The 20,722-nt window shown below is 36.5% G+C and overlaps 2 protein-coding genes across 4 annotated transcripts in view; one reads left to right on the top strand and one right to left on the bottom strand.

Annotated features, from left to right (window-relative positions):
* Positions 1-20,722, top strand: part of LOC102484555 (mono-ADP ribosylhydrolase 2) — a 1,480,331-nt gene that overhangs the window by 354,059 nt on the left and 1,105,550 nt on the right. The gene's annotated exons all lie outside the window — the stretch shown is intronic.
* On the bottom strand, positions 1,157-14,950 carry FLRT3 (fibronectin leucine rich transmembrane protein 3). 3 transcript variants are annotated; one of them, XM_006143654.3, is made up of 3 exons: positions 14,847-14,950; positions 6,489-6,690; positions 1,157-4,722 (listed from the first exon to the last, which is right to left on the bottom strand). In XM_006143654.3, the coding sequence occupies exon 3, from the start codon at positions 4,668-4,670 to the stop codon at positions 2,721-2,723; it is 1,950 nt and encodes a 649-aa protein (XP_006143716.1). In that variant the 5' UTR covers positions 4,671-4,722; positions 6,489-6,690; positions 14,847-14,950; the 3' UTR covers positions 1,157-2,720. The 3 variants fall into 3 exon arrangements, with proteins under 3 accessions (XP_006143716.1, XP_014441469.1, XP_006143717.1); XM_014585983.2 differs by lacking the exon at positions 6,489-6,690; XM_006143655.3 differs by lacking the exons at positions 6,489-6,690; positions 14,847-14,950 and adding an exon at positions 5,935-6,131.

Raw genomic sequence — 20,722 nt, 5'->3', positions numbered from 1 at the left:
TCTTTCCCTGCCTTCTGGTAGAATTGTAGCTAAATTACTCAAAACTTCCAGAAGCTAAGTCTGTCAGAAAACTTTCCTCACACTTAAAAGTTAATCACATTGGCTCTGTTAAGTTGTTCCTAGAGAATATTCATCTTCCATTATAATAGAAAGTCAAAAGAGAAAGTGTTGGAAACCTTTTCAAGATGGTAGATAAATGAGATTTCATATTAAGTTGTAGGTAATCTCTTTGTCAGTGAAGAAAAAGAAGCAGCACTGTCTGGCAAACCTCTGAGAACACATGGTAGGCTTTTCTTTTTTTTTTTTTTTTTTTCTTTTTTTTTTTTTGGAGAGGTTTTCACTATAGGGTGCGTGCGCTTGCCAGACAGAGAGACAGAGAGACAGAAAGTGAGAAATCACCCCCCAGGGGTATGGCCTCGCCGCAATCCCTTCTCCTCCAGTCTCCTCTCGGGATCTTGGGCACGCACGCACACGCACCTGGTGTGAGTTTAAGCCACCAGGTCCGGGACTCGAACCGTGGTCGACTACATGGGAGTCCAATGACATAGCCATTAAGCTAACTGCTGGTCCCAATGGTAGGCTTTTCTTGACCATAATTGTAGTTACTTATATTTTATAGGACATGTTCATGCACATCACCTCATTAAATCTTCACAAGAACCCTCTGATGTGGGTGGGCAACCCCATTTTCCACATCTAGAAACTGAGCAAGGGAGGGTAACTCTATTTACTTATTTTTTTAAAGTACATATCTACTAAGTGGTAAATATTAGGTCATTGGGAAAGTCATGATGTATTTTTCTATGTAAAAATGCTATATATTCAGGATTGTATTACTTCTTTTTTCTGTGTAAAAAGACATCATGACTTTCCCCATGATGCAATAGACTTCAAATCTTTTGATGACAATTCACTTTACCAAAAAACTATTTTTTAAAATATTAGTTTTTCAAAGACCACATTAAGAAGTGTCAGCCTGGAGAGTGGCTGCAGTGTACCTGAGAGAGAAAGGCATGACACCATTTCTGCAGTTCACTATATATAGAATGAATAAGTAAAATAAAAGGAAATGAACCTATACATAAGACACTGAACTCTTTGAAGTAAAATGACACACAGTCTCAGGATATTGCTATGGTTTTGTTTTTTATTCATAGCCAACTTTTATTTTTATGTCTAGAAAAATACATGGGGTGTTTAGGACTAATGTGCTGGCAATCTGCTACTTTAGTGATAGTAACATAATCCCGAAAAAGCAAGCACGATTATTCTGTACTTTTTTTTTTTAAGTTTTATTCAGCAATAAGACCATAATTTTTCATATTTAAAGAAGTATGAAAAATTTGTCGAGTTTTAAAAGCTGAATACATGTAGCGTTGGATCAAGGCACATACAAGACTGGCCAAAGGGCATACAAAGCACTTTGGTTTTTTGTTGAAAAAAAATTATGGCAACAAAAAAGTGATATGATTTTTAAAGAAGTAATAGCTCACAATTCAGTAGGAAGCTAAAAATAAATGTTACATTACAAGTTCATTATGTAATATCTGGAGAACTGTGACAGTAATGGGCAGTATTCTTGATCATTGTGAAAGTAAACTGAACGTTTATGTACAGTGTTAAAACATTTCACATAAACCAAATCTAAATTTGATTGCTAGTATTTATTTTCTTTAAAATTCTCATAAAGTACTACTTTTTCTGGATTGTTGAGGGCAATTGCTTATGGTTATGCTATCTTTTAATATGCATACAATTTCTCTTGGATATCCTGTATGATAAAAACATCATCAACACTAACAATTTTGTGTTTAGAATTCACTTTCCAAAAATCAGGATGGTACAGGCAAAACCAAAATGCAGTTCTGGTATTTGTGTTCATTATACTATACACGTCTAAGTTTTCATGTTTTCCTAAGTTTGCATTTTTTCCCCCTAACTTGGAAGCATGCTTTCATTATTGTTTTTGTGAAGCTCTTTATTCTCAAAGCTTTGTTGACAAGGGCTTTAGCAGCAGACTTCACATTCCTTTTATGTCAGCTGATGTATTCAGTTCAGAAAGTTCGCTTAACATTCTTAAGGATATCTAGTATCTAATTTGCCTAGAGCAAAAATGGCGATGTGCAGCAAGTTTAATATTGCCCATTACTTCACACATTTTGATTTATTGAATACCACTGGGATAATACAAATTTAATAATTGGAACATTTCATAACAAGTGTTTGAAATTTAATTTTTCCCATTCAGCCATTCAGCCAGGTTTTTTTTGTCTTTTTTTTTGTACATTTTATTAATACCAAAGTGAAAAATGGCCTGTGCTTATACTACAAGGATCTCATGTGAACGCAGTCCTGATTGTTCAACACAGCAAGAAAATTCACTTTCACAGTCAACAAGTCATCTTACTCAGTAGAACACAAAGTAAATGGTTTATAACTTCAATATCTGCAAGGAAAATACAGTACAAATTACTAAAAAATACTAAAATATAGAATTGTGTTCAGGCATCTTCACTACATCAATCGCAGCAGTAACCTGAAATTTGAAACTTTTAATAAAAAGTTCTTAAATATAAATTATATGGCAAATGTACAGTACATTGCTTTTTTTTTTCAGTCCTTTTCTCCAGTGTTTTGCAGTAGAACAGGGTTCCTACCATCACCTCCCTTAGGTTTAAAAAAAAAAAAACCCAACACAGTCTGTTGCAAGTCCTCCAGCATCATGAGTGTGAGTGGTCTGAGTCTGGAATGCCACTGTCTCTGTAGCTTCGGTTACTACTGCTTTCACTGTGATTGTTTTTGTACAGATTCATTCCATTAGGAGGAAATATGGTGTGTATTACAAACTCCTCCTTTGAGATGGGTTCATTGCTTATTGGTAACATCTGAAAAGAAGTCTCCCTGATTTCCAGGATAGAGTTGTCCTTCTTAGTACCAGCTTCTGCATAGTCATCCTTTCTCCTCCTCCCTTTGCTGTACGCACAGTTCCTTGAGAAGAGCGATCCATTCCTGTGGACATACCAGCACACTAAAGCAAGAAGGGCAATGGCCACCAAGGCCACAGCCCCCCCAATGATGGCAGCCAAAGGTAAATTAGGGTTTTTGTAAGGTTCTTTCTCTTGCTCTCGATTGAGAGTGGTTGTAGGGTTGTACATTCGAAGGGGTGCAGTTTCTGTTTCAATACAAACAGGAGTTTCATCAAATAGGTAGAGGTTACTGGTTTCCATGGGAACCATGCACACTCTGTAGGGTGAATCAGGCTCCAGGGCTGTGACTAAGTACTCACTGCGGTCCCCTGTTACGATTGTTTCCGTTATAGATCCAAATGCTGGGCTATGGCCCAGTTTAAGCCAGCTGAGTCTTAAAGCAGTCATAGGTAGAGCAAGTTTCCAGGAGATATGAATTGTGTCAGAAGTGACAGACTTCACAGTAATTGTGATTGTTTTTCTTGAGGGACTTTCTGTGGTTCGCTGATCCTTAGTGAGCTTAGTATTCTTCGTATCTGGTTGTTTGGTCACGGGAGCTGGCCACTGCCCTTGAGCAGGATACACTGTGTTGGGTACTGCAGTGGTTATCTGAATGGTGCTCACAAAACCACTGTCCTTACAATCAAACAGCTCAGCATTGAGGTCCTTGATGGCCATCCCACGAACTTTTTCTGGGGCTTGGCACATGAGCCCACGTACATTGACCTTCACAGGCAGTGACTGTAACCAGTCACGTACCCATTTCATCTTGCACCCACAATACCAAGGATTGTTGCGAAGAATCAATTGAGTTATATTGTCTAAATCATCAAAGATACCCTGAGGTAAGTTACTTAGGTTATTATTGGACATATCCAGTCGATACAGCTGCCTTAGATAAGAAAAAGCATTTGGAGGCACCCAATTGATGTGGTTGTCTTGAAGATAAAGCTTCCTCAGGTTCATGCCTGGAAGGTTTACTGGTGCAGCAGTCAGGGAATTACGCACCAGTGACAGTTCTGTTAAGTTTACTAGGTTGAAGAAAACTTTGTCACCTAAACCATGATTGTTCAACAGATTTCCATCTAAAACCAGGCGTTTTAGGCTAGTGAGACCTTGAAGAGACAGTGATGAAATAGTGGATATGCGATTATCATCCAAGCGTAGCTCTTCTATAGTCCTGGGCAAACCCCAGGGTATTGTGCTAAGGTGGTTACGGGACAGGAAAAGCAATCGGAGATAGTTGCTGTCTCGGAATGCTCCCTCTTCAATGCTAACAGCAGAGACAGAGTTGTCATCTAAATGTAATTCTTCCAGATATGGAATTTTTGAAAGAGAATCATAAGTGATAGTCCTTATGTTGTTTTCTTGCAAATGTAACTCTTTTACATACTTTGGGAGGTTGGTAGGAAATTCATCTAAACTGTTGTGGTACAGGTATATTCTTTCAACTTTCAGTAAATTTTTCAAATCCGAAGGAATTCCAGCATTATTTATTTGGTTGTTCTGAAGGTAGAGAGTTGTAGCATCCTCTGGTATTCCTGTTGGAATGGATGTGAGAAAGCGATCATTACAGTAAATGAAACCCGCATCACAGCGACACACAGATGGACAAGATTTAGCCATAACTGACAGAGGTGCCACTTGAAGGAATAGCCCAATTTTAGTCCCGATGAGGAAGATGCTCCAAACTGGGCTGATCATGGTCAGCAACGTTGAGGTCTTTGCACAAAGTAGCTTCCGTTACTTCAGAGCCCTAAAATGGACCAAGTGAAAAAAAGAGACAGCAATTAGGCCAGTGTACTGAAAAAAGTCTTTAAAACAGATGTGGAAACTAAAACAGTTACAATTACTTTTGATCTTTTCATTTTCTTGGTGGAGGGATTACATACTTCACAGTTACTACTAGCTAACAATGAACACAATCATATAACCTCTTTACCTAACATATTTCTGGTATATAAATTTTAAATATATCACATCTCAAATTCATTTGATTTTGAAATGCTAAATACAATTAACATTTTTTGGAGTAGTGCAAAGTATTTTTATTATGCTTCATTTCTATTTCATAACAAGCACTGACCAACCTAGTCAAATTCCTCATTTTTTTCTTAGTATTTATAACTGCTAAAATGATCTGTTATATCTAAAGATAACTTTGGGGCCAGCAGGTGGCGTGGTGATCGAGGTGCTGGACTCCCATATGGCGACCATGGTTCAAGTCCCAGACCTGAGGGCCTGCTTGCTCTCTCTCTGGTCAAGTTGAATAATAATAAAAAGTAAATAAATAAGTAAACTTTTAAAAAAGATAATAATTTTACTACTCTTAAAAAACAATTTTATGTCTATTTTGTATTATGTAAAGGCCTATATAGGTGTATAATTGTGTAGTTAAAAAAAATTGGGTGGTCAGGAAAGTTATGACACATTTTTGTATAGAAAAACACATCATGACTTTCTGGACAACCTGGTATTTGTTACTGTTGGGAATATCTTGAGATTCTAAACCTCAGAAAAGTCAATTATTTGCTTTAATTATTGTTATTTCTTTTTCCTTATTAATACTGTATGTTGTTTAAAAGGTATCTCTAGTAAGAAAATGAGAAGATATCTTGTATTTACTCTAGGGAAAGAATTACATAACTGATACATTCAGCTAATCTAAGTGGAAAATTCCATTTCGTGTTAAACTGTTTCTGTCCTCAGTTTTTATATGTTTCATACTGCATGGTTTAATGATTGTATCCACATTTGTCATTATTTTCTATATCAGAACATGTTTTCACAATGAATTTATCTTTCATCAAATTCTAACCTAGAACATGATTCAACTTTCCTTGTGGCTGGAAAATTATAGATTTATACCATTTATTGTGTAATACAGTATTTTCTGCACTTGTAGGTATTAATTAGCCTTTACGATTTTAGGCATGAAATAAAATACTTTAATATTTTTTTTTCCTACCTTATTGAACGATGTGAGTAAATTTTGCGTGGGTGAAAATCCAATGCACATATATTATTTTCCTGGTGAGGGGCTGGGACTTAAAAATTCTTGTTTAGTCCTTGGGCATGTTCTTCACTGTTTAGTCAAGTAATCCTATGCCGCACACACCCTCCAGAGCAGGCTCGCTGTTGTCAATGAACATTCCAGCTGCGGTTCGCAAGCTCATTAAAGTGGGGGCCAGGAACAATTCAGCTTCCTGTCACTATGTAGGACACATGGCTTCCTATGTATTTTTTTTTTTTTTCTTTCTTTCTGATAGCGTTTCTGTGTGAAGGTTTCTTTTGTGAAGCTTAATTCCCTTAGTGGAAATTGCCCCCTTTGAAATTCTTATTGGCTCTTCTGGGCAATGGGGTCAGAGATAGTAACTTCAGCTCCTCATGAAGCAAGCCATTCATGATGCTAAGGCCTGTATAGTAATAGGTGTTTCAGGCAGTTACCCCCTACCTTTATTCCCATCCAGGATTATCCAAGAATAAACTCTGTACAGTAGCTACATCCTGAGGTATGATTACCTGCTGTGAAATAGCTATTTCCAGTTTTTGCTTCTTGTGGCTCTCTCAGAATTTCTGGTGCAGTGACGTTATACGGGAACAAGTATTGTCTTTTAAGAGGTAAAGAAAACTTAATTCAAATATTCTTCGTGGAAAGAAAAGGAAGCATAATACATTTCTTTTAGATCTCTCTTCCTTAAAATATACAGGGACTGAGCATCTCCTGTGAAAGTAAAAGGTTTTAATGAGCTATTAATAACGAACTTTAACATACCAGAGACATTTCCTAGAGATTTAACTTCAATTCTTTCTTTAAGCAACACATCTCCTATTATAGTAGTTTGGGAAAAGGGATAGGTTGACCTCTTTATTTTTCTGCCTTTCATTCTACTGTATAAATAAACTAGGAGCAGAAGTCGATATTATCAAACAGATCATTTCTAATGTTAACTGATTGTGAATGTCACTATGAATTAAACACAGAAGCAAAACTTTATTCAAGAGACAGTAAGCTCCTTCCATGGCTTGAATACTCAGGCCATCTTTGAAAATTCACTTTTAAACCTTATACATAAAAGGATAAAATGTTAAATAGAGGAAAACAAGTACATGTCAGTAAAGTGAGAGAATATATAACAAAGATTTTTGACAGAAATGCTATGGCAACTTTTTAGATATTTCTGAACAAGATTTGACAAAGTCACATAATCTACACTCTAAAGGGTTGAAAAAAGTTTGCTTTAAAAACTTCGATTTGCCCAGTGCCCTATTTGATTCTTCCTGCAGGTCTCCATTTTCGCATATGGACACCATTCACCTTCCTCTGCAGGAGTGTACCTGAAAACTACTTGTTGATCTTGGAACTCTAGGTACTCAGGTGTTTTTGCCCAAAAGGTGGCATAGAAGTTCAAGTCATAATTACTTTTTCAGAACCACGCTACTGTCATTTTCTTTTAGCATACCGCACTTGAAAAATCCATATTTGGAACAGAAAGGGCAACATTTCAATCTGTGTCTTTATAGTGACCATTTGGAAATGATATCAAAACCTGATAGGGCATTTTCTCTGCAGGCTTACACACGAACACACCTATTTCCAATAGGTGGAGTTTTCATATCTGGAAGACTTAAGGCTTGATTGAAGAGATCAGTGATGTTAATGACTGCTTGGTGTATTATCTAATATGCATGAAGACTTTTTAAGGATGTGGGGGAGGTAGGTAGTAGTATCAGGGTCACCCTCTAAGGTGCTTTCTTTCAGAGAACAAACATTTGGGTATCGTGGAAATATTCAGTCCTGAAATTAAGCACTAAAGTTATAGCAATTTGCTTCTCCCTGAGTTATTACCTAGCATCCAACAAGGATAGCATCTGTTCCAGAATTCAGACACTTTTCTGAAAGCTTATGTTAAATGAGGCCACAGTTTGCATTTCTGTTCTCCTCGAAAATCCAGTTTCTTTCAGTTTGCCACTAGATGCCGATACCATTATAGACTGTATTAACTGAGGGAAACTTAAAAAATTACAGATACATATAATTTATTATTTAGGCAACTTGAAACAAAAATAGCAGTTAGCAGATGGATAAAGCAGTCTCTAGTGATATTGCAAAATGCCCACAGAGGAAAGTTTAAATGATTTATTGTTTAATGTGAGGTTTTACTGTGATGCCTTAAGGGTTTTGCTCATTATTGTTGAATTTCAATACTATGTTTTCTTGAAAACTGTTGCTTTCTGACTGTGTGAAAGTGGAAAACCAAGCCAGAAATGGTCATTACAAAGTTACTTTTAAAAATATCTGCTGCAAATGTTTTCTAAGCTTGAAAATTATTCAACATGAAAAATAATGTAATTTAAGTTTAGAAAACAATTACTTTTGTTAAGGTGCATTAGAAACTGATTAAAAATAACTAGTGGGATCCTGGTTATGTTATTACCAATACTTAAGCATTTCTCATATTCCAGGAATTCCGGTGAGGCAAGACACACTCAGATGCTGATGTGATGAATCTGCTGAGCGGGGATTGAAACTGTTGATTGTTCTCTGAGTTAGGTCAGACCACATGTCCCAAATGATGATCATAATGATAACCAGAGATAATAACTGCCTTTTATCTGGTATCTGAGTGCTATATATTTCACTAACTTGGGATCTAAGAATATCTATTGATTTTCACATTTCCAACAGAGAAAGGAAAACAAAAAAAATCTAAATTAGTGTGGACAAAAGGGAAGATTAATGTGTTTATTTTACCTGTTTTACATTTGTGACACTGCTTTCTCAGGTCAGTTTGCTATGCAAACTCACATTTACCATTCATACAATAGTGGTAATAATGCAGGAGTCAAAGAAAGCCATAAGTCTCATTAAGTTTTGGAAAATGTCATCATCCTCTTCTCTCAAAATTGCAGTAAAACAAAAGGCAAAAATATAAAACAGGTTCCTCAGAGGATAAGGGTACTCTTTCAAGAGTGAAGATTCTGCCTACAGCTCCTCTCACAGGCCCCATCCCCTTAAGCTTAAAACAGTTCATTTCTTGTTTGACTCCATTTCTATCTTGTCCTTCCCCTTCGTATTTGACACCATAGGTGTTTGACTTTTGTTCTGGCATATTAAATGCTGTAGTGCTCTCTCCATCAGGAATAAGGGATCCTGTCCCCATGTTTACACTGCCCTCTTTCTGAGGTGGATCTGTGCATTCACATACATAGAAACATGGTAGCTGAATGTGAATGAGAAAGGAAAAATAGCCCCCACTGGCATGGCACTGTGGCCAGGTTTCCACAACATCGACCTCAGAGCTTTTCTGTCCGCATAGGCTTGAAAGAAGCCATTACTTCTGAACAAAAAGGCATCGATCTTTTGGGAAAATATTGTTAATAGGGTAACTGGGAGGTGGGGGGGGCACACATAAATGGAGCCCTGGTTACTTAATGGAATGTCGTAAAATTATTTTTTAATGGAATCATCAGGTAAGTATATATCACTTAAAAATGTGGCAAAAGAAGAAAAACAAAATTACTTCGCTGGCCCAATTTTTAACAGGGATTCTTTTATTCGTTCATTTTTATAAATCACATGGTGGATTTTCTCTTTTTTTCTCTGCTGTTGTAACGTAGTCATCATGTTTTAAAAAGCCTTTCATTTATTTCTTTACTATTCGTAAGACAAGGTGTAAATAGATACAAATGCCATTGTTTTGAGATATTTTAGGAAAACTGATATAATTTAAGAAGTTGTATCTGAACAGAAAATCTGTATTTAAATAAAATCAAAATCTTGAGGCAATGTCCATGTATATATGATCCCTTCTCTGCTACTGTAATATTCAGGAGGAAATATTTGAGATGAGAAGGTATTTCATGTTTCAAGAACATCAATTAAATTAAGATGGAGTGAGATAATGGTAGTGCTAATTTCCTAAATCCTTCATTTGCTACCTTTGATTTAAATCGATTCTGATCTGGCTTGTTGATTATTCATTTTTCAAAAATCTTAAATTGATTATGAGATTTTGAGATTTTTGTTTCTTTTTAATTATTTGCCTCACAGAATGATTTCTTAAAGCTAAGAACTTTTAAAAATATTAGATCTAAAAATTGAAGGGCATGTAGAATTTTTTTAGCCAAGTCAGTTGCATTATTATTTTGAGTTAAACCTTGAGGTTGAAGAACACACATGCTTAATCAAATTTATCCAAGTGTATGAGTACTGCGCTAAGTTAGAATACACAGTATCATAATGTAGGGTATTAGGAAAGTAATTTATTTATGAAGGCTTAAATTGCTACTAGTAGGTTCAACAGAATGAACAACCTGTGAATGTTAAGTTCTTTGCAACAACAAATGATATTTCAAATAGACTACATGTGTGGTTAAACTGAAAAACTGGTATATGTCAGGTTAGTTGATAGTGACAGCAAAATGCTTTCTAAGCAGCCTGTCTGGTAGTTAAATTTTCCACGATCATCAGATTTCAGGAAAGTTCCAATTCTTTTGTTTAATGCCAGGCAAGCAGAAGGACCTCTAACTCTCCTCTTGAGAGTCATGAAGTCTGAAGGGTTTGCTGAGAGGCAGAGAAGCAAGTATGCCTTTTCATACTGGTTTTATCCAGACTACTTTCTAGCCTCACGAAGGTTTGTTTCATTTATTGAAAATAGGGGATAAAAATTCCAAAGCAAAGGATTTTTACTTTCTTCATTTATGTTCCTGAGTTTTTTTCACCAATAGGTTTGTGACAAATTAATCTAATTCTGCTTCATTTATTTTGGCTTGTAAAGTTAAATCAAGCATCCTTAAAACAAAAAGGCAAACTGGGATGTTGTCTTTCATCCTAGTGAATGCTGCTTGCTTTTATGATATTAAAGTCAGACTAAATGAGTTAGAGAACCAACAACTGTAAGAATGAATAAGATATTAATTTAGAAGGTGGTGATGGTACCTGGTAGAAAGCTTAGGGCAGGGGACATACTTTAAGTGTCTGCTAACTTTTGAGCCATTGTAATTAAAAGTGTGCTTACTTTTGTTAAACCACAAATTTTTCCCATTGTGAATTGGAAGTTTCTTTGGTGGTACAGAACTCAAGAATAGATTTGGTTGATGTACTTTATATTCCTAACATTTAATACTCAAGTTTCCTTACGTTAGTTCAATAAATATTTGAGTCTGTAGTGTGGCAAGAACTGCTGGTTGGTGAAACCATGCAAAATCATAAAACACACTTTTTTTCATGTGTGAATAGGGTATTAATGATTTAAACCAGATGAAGGGGAAGAAAATCGACAACACATAAACTGATCAATCCACAGTCTGGTGACACACTTTAAAAATGGTGTTTAACCAAATGTGGTCTGCTGGTTTTCTCTTCAAAGTTGCCACGGTAACTTGTGCACATGTAAAGTGAAAGAATAAAGAACAAAAGCTGTCATTGTCTCATCAAGTGAGAGCAATTTCTCTCTCCTCTCATTTATACAGACTAATACCTGGAGAGAGCTTTTTGTGCATTCCTGATGCTTGATTTGGGGGTGGGAAAGAGATTATGCATATGCAAAACAAATGGAGCTTTAGCAATTGCCGAAATTATATTTTGTTTCTTCTTAAAATGTTTTTTCTAGAGTTGTCAATAGGTAAATCAAAAGTCCTGAAACCTCCTCCCTAACTGCAGTATAAACATAGCTTTCAAAACTGTCTTCTGGTGTGATGTTAAACCAGATTTAGTGATGTTGATCTACATTTTGAAACTGAAAAATGCTTTTTGAAATGCATATATTTATTTTGGTTCTGAGGAAGAAGCAGGCTTTTGCAGAAAACATTTATAAACCATCTCTTTGTTGGAAATTTGTCTGAGTTTAGGTAAATTTTTGAAATGATGGAATGTTAGATGGAGCAAAGAAACAACCCTTTTATACTCTGAAGAGAAAATGCAGTCTGGAGGATTAATATTTCCGAGAGATTTACTGTAGAGTTTTTGCCCACTGGGGGGTGGTACACTCTACCAGAACACTGCTTTCAGAAGCCGCAAGTCAGATGTTGGCTGCTGCTGGCCAGTTTTTCTCTAGTTTAATTACAACAAAGCCTCCCGTTGAGAAGAACAGTGAAGGCCTCTGGGGCAAAAGGTGGGGGGTGGGAGGGACAGGCAATGAGGGAAGAAGGAGGGGAGAAAGGCTTTGAAAAATTTACTGATTCTTACTTTCCTCATTGACTTCGTTTATGGCAGCGTTCATTTGACTTTAAATAATTATGTATAATGCTTTTTAAATAAACTAGTCTGAATATAGAAGGGGGTTTATGAAGGACCTTTGGCTTCGCACTGGATCTTGCCATTAATCACATTCTTTGTTATATAGCCCACCCACCTTAAAAAAAGGGGGGGGTAAAGTTGAGCGTCGACTGAAATGGCAACTCTAAACAGTATTTTTTAAAAGGTCTTATTAATTTATTATTAGTATTAATGTTGGCATAGAAAATATAACAAGCAAGAAAGATTAAACATTCATGATATAAGGACAAGGTAAATTCTCTTGTAGGGTTTAAAATTATTCGAAATAATCCAGAAAGAGACTCCTGGAAGACTTAGGCTGTATAGCCAAGGGAAGCGCAGAAAAATCTTTCTGCAGTGCACTTGCATGTTTAAAGCTGATAATTGTATTTTTCATCTGGAGAGACCGAGTGTTCATTAGGGTCTTGTGTCCCTAGGCAGGAGATGCTGAGCGTAATTGGAGTTTCTATTTGATTGGGCAATATAGTCAAAGGAGAAACTGGGGTAAAGATAATTAATAGCTTGCTAACAAAGTCTGACAGCCACAAGATTTCAACCAAATTTATTTCACACCGCTTCATTTAGCTCTGAAAAAGTTTTGATAGAATTGGAGGCTTCTTAATTAACACTTGAAAGCAAAAGAAACATACCTTCTATTTTGCTGCCACATGTAGTTATGACAGATATTCTAAACTGTTTTTCTCCTGTCTGTAAAAACTTTATTTGCTGCCCAAATAAGAATTTCACAAACGTTATTTTTTAGAAGTGTTTAATTGGGGCGTTTTGAACCTAACCATAATTGATTTAAAAGGGGGTACTGCAGAGAAATGAAAATCCCAGTTTATAACTGATAGTAATAGAACACATTACTAATGAATTCATTACATTTATTCATTCACTAATATCTTTGCTGATCTTTGGACTTTTGTTTTGAAAATGCTCCATTAAAACAATGAAACTGTAATTTTCTTGGTTAAATACATGTAATCATGGCTTTGTCACCCTATTTTATTGTATCAGCCTAATAAGTATATGGATGGATGTATGTATGGTATGTATGTTTATATGTATGTAAAACTAAGTGGCATGTCTCTGACTTAATCTCATCATGATTTAAACCTGACATTACTATTGATATCTGTAGTATTAATATTAACATTATTGTGGTACTTTTAAAAGACTGATTTTTTTTCTTCACTAATTTCAAAAGAAATTAGTATCAATTCATCTGTCATTTTGGGTCAAGCGCAAACAATTCTACCTGAAAACAGACAAATTTGTTTTTTCATGTTTATGCTAGTCAGGATATTCTTATGCAGTTAAAGATAAATGAAAGGCATTGCTACAGCGGAGGAAGCACATTTCTGGTGGTTTTATTCATGTTGTTCCAGGTTAATACAGTAACATATATGTTCAGTTGAAAGCAGATAGATTTATTAAGAAAACCTAAACTAGCTATTTATTAAAACTATTAGAGAATTTGATTCCATAGTAGAAAAATAATAAAGGACCTTTTCTTTTTAATTAATTCTAAATAAATAAATAAATAAAAACTAACCCCCCATTCCCCAGATGTTGAGAAAATATGGGCCTGTTGCATTCTTTACCTCTCTGCAACCATTTTGTTTCAGATCTAATTCACTTGCAAACAGATTCTTTTTTAGAAGATACGTTTAAGTACTTTTCAAAAACTCTGTAGTATAAATGCATTCCTTCCCATATAAAAATGTCTCTATTTTAAGTTGCAAATGAATGGATACTCTACAGATCCCACTTGGTGAGGTTCTGCTCATTAATTTTATTTCCCCTGCTACCCTGAACTCACTGCATACATCAGGCATAGCTTCCAGGGTGAGCTTTGTTAGTGTGTCTGAGTAGACTTAGCCATTTGCTATGCTAGTCACATACTACACTTGCCCAGGCAATGGATTTTGGCATAATACTGGCAAGGGAATATGGTTTGGAAAAGTCTCTCCCTCCTCTTAAGTTGAACTTACAAGTTGAGATTTGCAAGCCTAAAATGCTTGAAGTAGCTCTGGCAGGATAGCAGTGCAAGCTTTAAAATCTAGGTGTAGCTGTTAATCCTTTACAGAGGCACAGAAGTCGCCAGGAGTAGCTCGGTTAGCTGTGAGCAAGATGTATGCTTTTCATGTACTGCGTACTCACGGGCAGAGGGATTATTGATTTTCTTTCACAGTTGTAAAAACAGCAATTGGTGATCATACCACACATACAGTACACACCAAGTTAGAAAGACCTTTTGCTTCCCTATCTGTGAAAAATCTGCCTTGTATTATTTCATATTTAACATTTCACTTTCCAACTTGCTGTTTTCCATAAGGCTGTTTTCAAATAGCAATAGAGACAGAAAATAGCCATTAGTTTTCTTTTTCTTTTTCTTTTTTTTCTTAAATGAAAGAAAATTTTAAGAAACTTCTTGCATTTGGCTATATAGTCAAAATTTTCTTTGCGGGCTTGCACGCACATTTATTGCTCATACTGGTGACAGAGCAAACATTTCTATTTGAATTCTCATGGTACCAAGTCATTTCTCTCTAGAGACTAAAATCAAGCAAACTTTCTGGGACAATCATAGGAAAAAAACATGGAAAAACACTTACCAGGAAGACGAGAAAAAGCAATCCTATATACACTGCCGTTAGAGCTGTAATTCCATTGACTGAGAATTGGAGTAATAGCCCTCCCCCCTCCCAGGCTCTGCGTCCTGTCCACACAAAGCCAGCGGCAGCTGTTTTCCATAAGGCTGTTTTCAAATAGCAATAGAGACAGAAAATAGCCATTAGTTTTCTTTTTCTTTTTCTTTTTTTTTCTTAAATGAAAGAAAATTTTAAGAAACTTCTTGCATTTGGCTATATAGTCAAAATTTTCTTTGCGGGCTTGCACGCACATTTATTGCTCATACTGGTGACAGAGCAAACATTTCTATTTGAATTCTCATGGTACCAAGTCATTTCTCTCTAGAGACTAAAATCAAGCAAACTTTCTGGGACAATCATAGGAAAAAAACATGGAAAAACACTTACCAGGAAGACGAGAAAAAGCAATCCTATATACACTGCCGTTAGAGCTGTAATTCCATTGACTGAGAATTGGAGTAATAGCCCTCCCCCCTCCCAGGCTCTGCGTCCTGTCCACACAAAGCCAGCGGCAGCTGAAGCTGAGCTTGTCCTGCTTCAGATCACTCCTGCACTGAGAAGTGAGCGCGAGAGAGCATTCCAGTTTACTGCACGCAGCCCACCTCCAAGTCTGAAGTTTAAAGCTTCACCTCGCAGTGGTGGAAGAGGGGGTGATGTCATAGATGGGCAGGACTTAGCCAAGCTCTTGTTCAGTGAGGTAACTGGATAATCAGACAATCAGCTTTGTAAACGCTAGAGGGGGCGAGAGAAGCCGAAATGAGGCATTCAGCCTGCCAAAGCTTAGGATGGCATTTGGTTTGTAGGCAGCCCTTCGGATCTCAACATTTTATAAAGTTTACTACAACAAGGTGGTGGTAGCATGCTTATAAAAAAATGCAGGCATGCTAGGAGGATATTTATAAGATTACAGTAAAAAAAACCCAAAGGTTTCTCTTTATGTCTAAGCCATGGGTATTGAAAAAAGTTAGCTAAAATTATTTTTAGAGTTGACTAGTTTTCTAACATTATAATTGTAGAAGATGAGGACCAGCAACCCAACTGTGAATATTTATTCAGCAAATGAATAGAAAGCAGGTTAAATAAATAACTGATTCATTTAAGGGAAGGGGAACAGGAATGTATTAAAAACAGAAGTAAACAATCTATTCTTTTAGTGGTAAAGTATAAGTTATTGTTCCATACATCTTTTAGAAAAATAGTTTCATGTACTTCCACTGTTTGACAATCTTGTATACAGTTTAATATATACTAGATTACTTATTTTTAAGGAACAACCCCAATGAAAGTTTTTAAACAATTAAATAGAATATTTTCTTCTCTGATATATTTTTACTATTCTGAGCATGGATTCAGATATAAACATCTTAAGAAAAAAGATCTCTTAGGGGTGATTTTATTTGGATTAAGTACTGGACAATTGCAAGACATAGAGATTATAAATTTCTATGCCTAATTAATAGACCTATGGACTTTTATTTTTAATTATGATTTTCATAGACTAGTTTCTGCTTTTTGGTCAACAATTGCTTTGGGCCCATAAATTTTCCACTAATTGAGTGCATTTCTCTTTTTACTATCATTGGGAAGAACTTTGCTTTTATATTTACCTGGAGGACACTTTCCTTAAACTAATATCTTTGTTTTATTCTTAGAGGTTTATGATTTTCTCCTTTATCCTTTTAAAAATCTCTCTGAATGTTTCTTTTTGAAAGAGGTCAGCTAATCATTTTTCCCAGAAGTATTTGATTATGGTCTTTTCATTAGCTTCATTTAGTTTATCTATTTATATGCTAGTTTGATAGCTCTTTGACCTTCTGAGTTCCCCTCCAAGATTGGTGATATCAAAATAGAAGGCTGTATTCACTAACCCCTATTGTTCTGATTGCATTTATATGGGCCTCAGAGGTCAGATCCATTAAGTGTAGGAGTTTTAGAATTCTAATGTCTATCAAAAGGTCAATTTTTTAGAATTGTTAGGTAGTAAAACAATTAAACTGAGGTGCAGTTGCTGAATTTGTGGAGGGAAAGGAGGTGGGAATAACAGATAATCTCTTAAGAAAGAGTAGATTCTGTTCTGTTACTGAAAAACAAACACATGGATTAAATTATTTTATGTAGTAAGTCTTTCTAGAAGGCATTTTCAGATGGGAGTTGGTTCTGTTTAGAAAGGAAATTTTTGCCCAATCAAATTTTTCGAGTTTATATCCATATTTAATCAGGCAGGCCTATTCAGGCAGGCCTTCAAAAAAAAAGAAAGAAAGAAAGAAAGATAAATCGTCAGTTTGGGTTATAGGTATCTAAAAGAAATTGTACCAGCCTGGGAGGTAGGAGTTCTGAGGTTTCAACTCCCCAGGCTACCATTTATTATATAACTTTGTGTTACCTGCTCTGTGCTTTGATTTCATCACATGGCATACAAAGGCAGCAAAAATTTATTGAATGGATATATATGTATTGTTGCTGGTGTTTTTTGTTTTGTTTTGTTTTCTTTTTTCAGCTGTGGATTAAAATATAAACGGCAAGAAATTGTGAAAAATGTAATCTTCTATACTCAAGTTTAGAGGCGAACTTTTAATCGAGCCTTGGACATACTAATCTATCAAAAAATATATTCTCTTTTGTGGCTTCCTTCCTTCCTTTCTTTTTCTTTTTTACTTCCTGCTCTTATCCACTGCCTGAAATTCTGCCAGTTGGAGGTAAACTTATGTGTGCCCCTTTTGAAACAGTATGTACCACCTTTGGAAAGGTTAAGAGTTGCTAGGAGTTGCCTCAGATTGCTTTCCTCCTTTGTTTCCTAAAGGAGATTAGCTACAATAAGGGAATGACTGTCCTAGTTGAAGGGGAAGGGAGCCTGGCAGTGTTCAACACAAGAAGCCTTTTAGGATGTGATAGGAAGGGAGGGGCTGGATTTTCACAGCAGGAAGGAGTCAGCTCAGTGTGAAGGAAGTTCAATGTTTAAGAGCTTAGGCTTCAGAGTACCCCTCCCATTCACAGTATAGTGATTAAGCGTTGTGCATTGGTATCCAGATCCTACATGACCAACTGTACCTTGAATTTTGGCTCCTCTGACTTGGAAGACACAAAGGGAGTAATCATGTGTGCATGTGCCTGTGTGTGTGTGTGAGCTCAAAATCCTGATGAGATGGAGAAGTGGAGGAAGAAGGATTGCAATACAACCACATGCATTTAGAGGGGCTCTCTCTCTCTTGCTCTCTGTCTCTCTGGCACACATATCCTCACACAATTAAAAAATAACAAAATGGGACCAGCAGTTGGTGTAATGGCTATGTTGCTGGACTCCCATGTAGTCGACTATGGTTCAAGTCCCGGACCCAGTGGCTTAAACTCATGCCAGGTGTGTGTGCATGCATGCCCAAGATCCCGAGAGGAGAATGGAGGTGAAGAGATTGCGGTATGGCCATCCCCCTAATGGGTGATTTCTCACTTTCTGTCTTTCTCTGTCTTTCTGGCGAGCACACACACCCTATAGCATAAACCTCTCAAAAAAAATAAATAAATAAATAACAAAACAAAATAGTCTTGCATTCCCAGCCTCCATTTTGGTTTTGTCATGTGACTAAAGACACATTATTTAATCTCTGAGTTTATTAGCTTAGTGCCTGAACTCATACCAATAAAATGATAGCTGTCATTATTAACATAGGGACATCTGAGTACCTGGAAGAAAGGGACAGACATTAAGGAGTGGGAGAAGAGTGTGCAAAGGGAGGTGGGAGAGGGCCAGTAATGAGTTTTCACACTGTTCAAATTTCCCTTTCAAGTATTTCTGCAACCAGGAGATGTGTGGGGTGGGAGAGAGAGATGGATAGGAGCTTTTCTTACTGATTTTTTTTTTTTCTGTTGTCCTCATGCATCTCATAGCCTTGTATACCTAGGACTTACAACTTAGTTAAGTTCTAGTAGCCAGTTTGGGTTGAAAGGCTGTATTTTGTTGTTTCTCAGACTAGCCTGTGAACATCATACATAAGAAAATGCATTTCAGATGGGAAACAACTGACTTGGAAATGAACTTCAATAGCATATTTCAGTTTTAAACTCCTAAGTCTGTTTAAACTTGTCATATCAAAGGACTTTGTGTTCTTCTGTTTTTGTGAGAAGATGGGAGATTCTCTGGTGGAGAACAGGGAAGATTGGATTTGATCACTTTTCCAGGCTCTGCCATTTCATCGTGCATCAGAGCACAAAATAAACAACAACAATAAAAACAAATTTCTTTTAGTAACAACTCCCAGCTGAAAGTGACTACAATACATAATTATTTCATAAAACAATTTAATTCAGATCTGCCTACCTGTCTAGACTTAAGTGATCTCACTCACACATTCATTCATTTATTTTTTGTATATATACCCATTGACTATGTCTTTAAAAGAAATTCATAGGAGTAAGCAATCCCTGAGCCACCTTCAACGATGATGACATTTAATTTTATGTGTATTAAGGTTCCTTTAAGTATTAGAAAGAAATTTCTGGATGATTTTCCTTCCTCTCATTATTCTTCATGAGAATAAAGTCCTCAAAGTTGTATGAAAGAGTGAAAAACCAATGCAGGCTTTGTATAGTAAATGTCTTGGATAGTTATCGACAGAGAATATTTGGCTTTAGTGATTGGAAATCCAGTTCTTACTGAGCAATCAGCCATTGGAATCTACTGGCTCATGGAACTGAAAAGTGTAAATATTTGGTATGGCTTCAGGTAAAGCTTGGTACAGTGGCTTAAAAAGTGTTGATCAGAGGGACCAGCAGTTAGCGTAATGGCTATGTCATTGGACTCCCACGTAGTCGACTGCAGTTTGCGTCCCGGACCTGGTGGCTTAAAACTCATGCCGGGCACATGTGTGTGCGTGCCCAAGATCCCGAGAGGAGAATGGAGGAGAAGGGATTGTGGTGTGACCATCCCCCCTGGGGGGTGATTTCTCACTTTCTGTCTCTATGTCTTTCTCTGTCTGTCTGGTGAGCACACGCGCCCTATAGTGAAAACCTCTCCCCCCCCAAAAAAAAGTGTTGATAAGAGTATTAGTTTCTCTCTGGCTGGCTGTTGCCTTTTCCAGTGTGGACAACCATATCAGGACCATTGGCAGTTTGCAGCTTTTCTCTTTGGCAGTTGCAGCTCCACGTATCATATTCCTATAACACGGTGTTCAAGCGAAGTCCCCTCCAGAAGGTCCTGGTTGGAATCCTAGGGATTACTCTTCCTCATTTATTTAAACTTCACCATATGCTCATTTCTGAACCCTAACATGAGCTTATACCCACTGTAGAAGTGTAGATAAGGTCAACCCCAATCAAAGACATGACTGAGAATGGAAGAGAGGATATGAAACAAAGGAAAATGGGGTACCATTAGTTTGAGAAGAAAGGAACACTTGCTGGAGATTAGCTCATTTTCAGAAGATTTGGCATGCTGAAACTTGGGCATGTTTTATAAATTTACAAACTTGAAGCTGCTCTTTTTTCTCTTTTTTTGTTTTTAAGCCAGAGTTTCTGTTAAAATTGCCAAAACATCTTTAAAAGATTTTCTATTTGTAGACCCTCTCAAGTCTAGCCCAGTTTTTTCTGTCAACAGGTAGTGATGCATGTCAGGGCACATCAGTACTACATCTTAGCATGAGCCTATGGGATGTTAATAAAACATATAGAGAGTGCACACTCAGCTATCTGTAATTCTGTGAAGTCAGGCCAGATACTTAATGCACCAGTTAGAAACTGTACCGCATCTTTCTGAACAATTCCAAAGGGTATTGGAGAAATAATTAGATTTTAGCAGGTCACAGATGCCTTAAAATACTGAAAGTTTTTTTAAAATGCCATATCAAACT

The sequence above is a fragment of the Tupaia chinensis genome, unplaced genomic scaffold, assembly GCF_000334495.1.
Source record: "Tupaia chinensis unplaced genomic scaffold, TupChi_1.0 Scaffold000101_1, whole genome shotgun sequence".
Lineage (NCBI taxonomy): Eukaryota > Metazoa > Chordata > Mammalia > Scandentia > Tupaiidae > Tupaia > Tupaia belangeri.
The sequence above is the reverse complement of the archived record's forward strand: the minus strand, read 5'-3'. Positions and strand labels throughout refer to the sequence as shown.

What these genes read in the sequence shown, in the direction of transcription:
- FLRT3 (XM_006143654.3), bottom strand. Translation starts at nt 4,670, where the DNA reads ATGATCAGCCCAGTTTGGAGCATCTTCCTCATCGGGACTAAAATTGGG.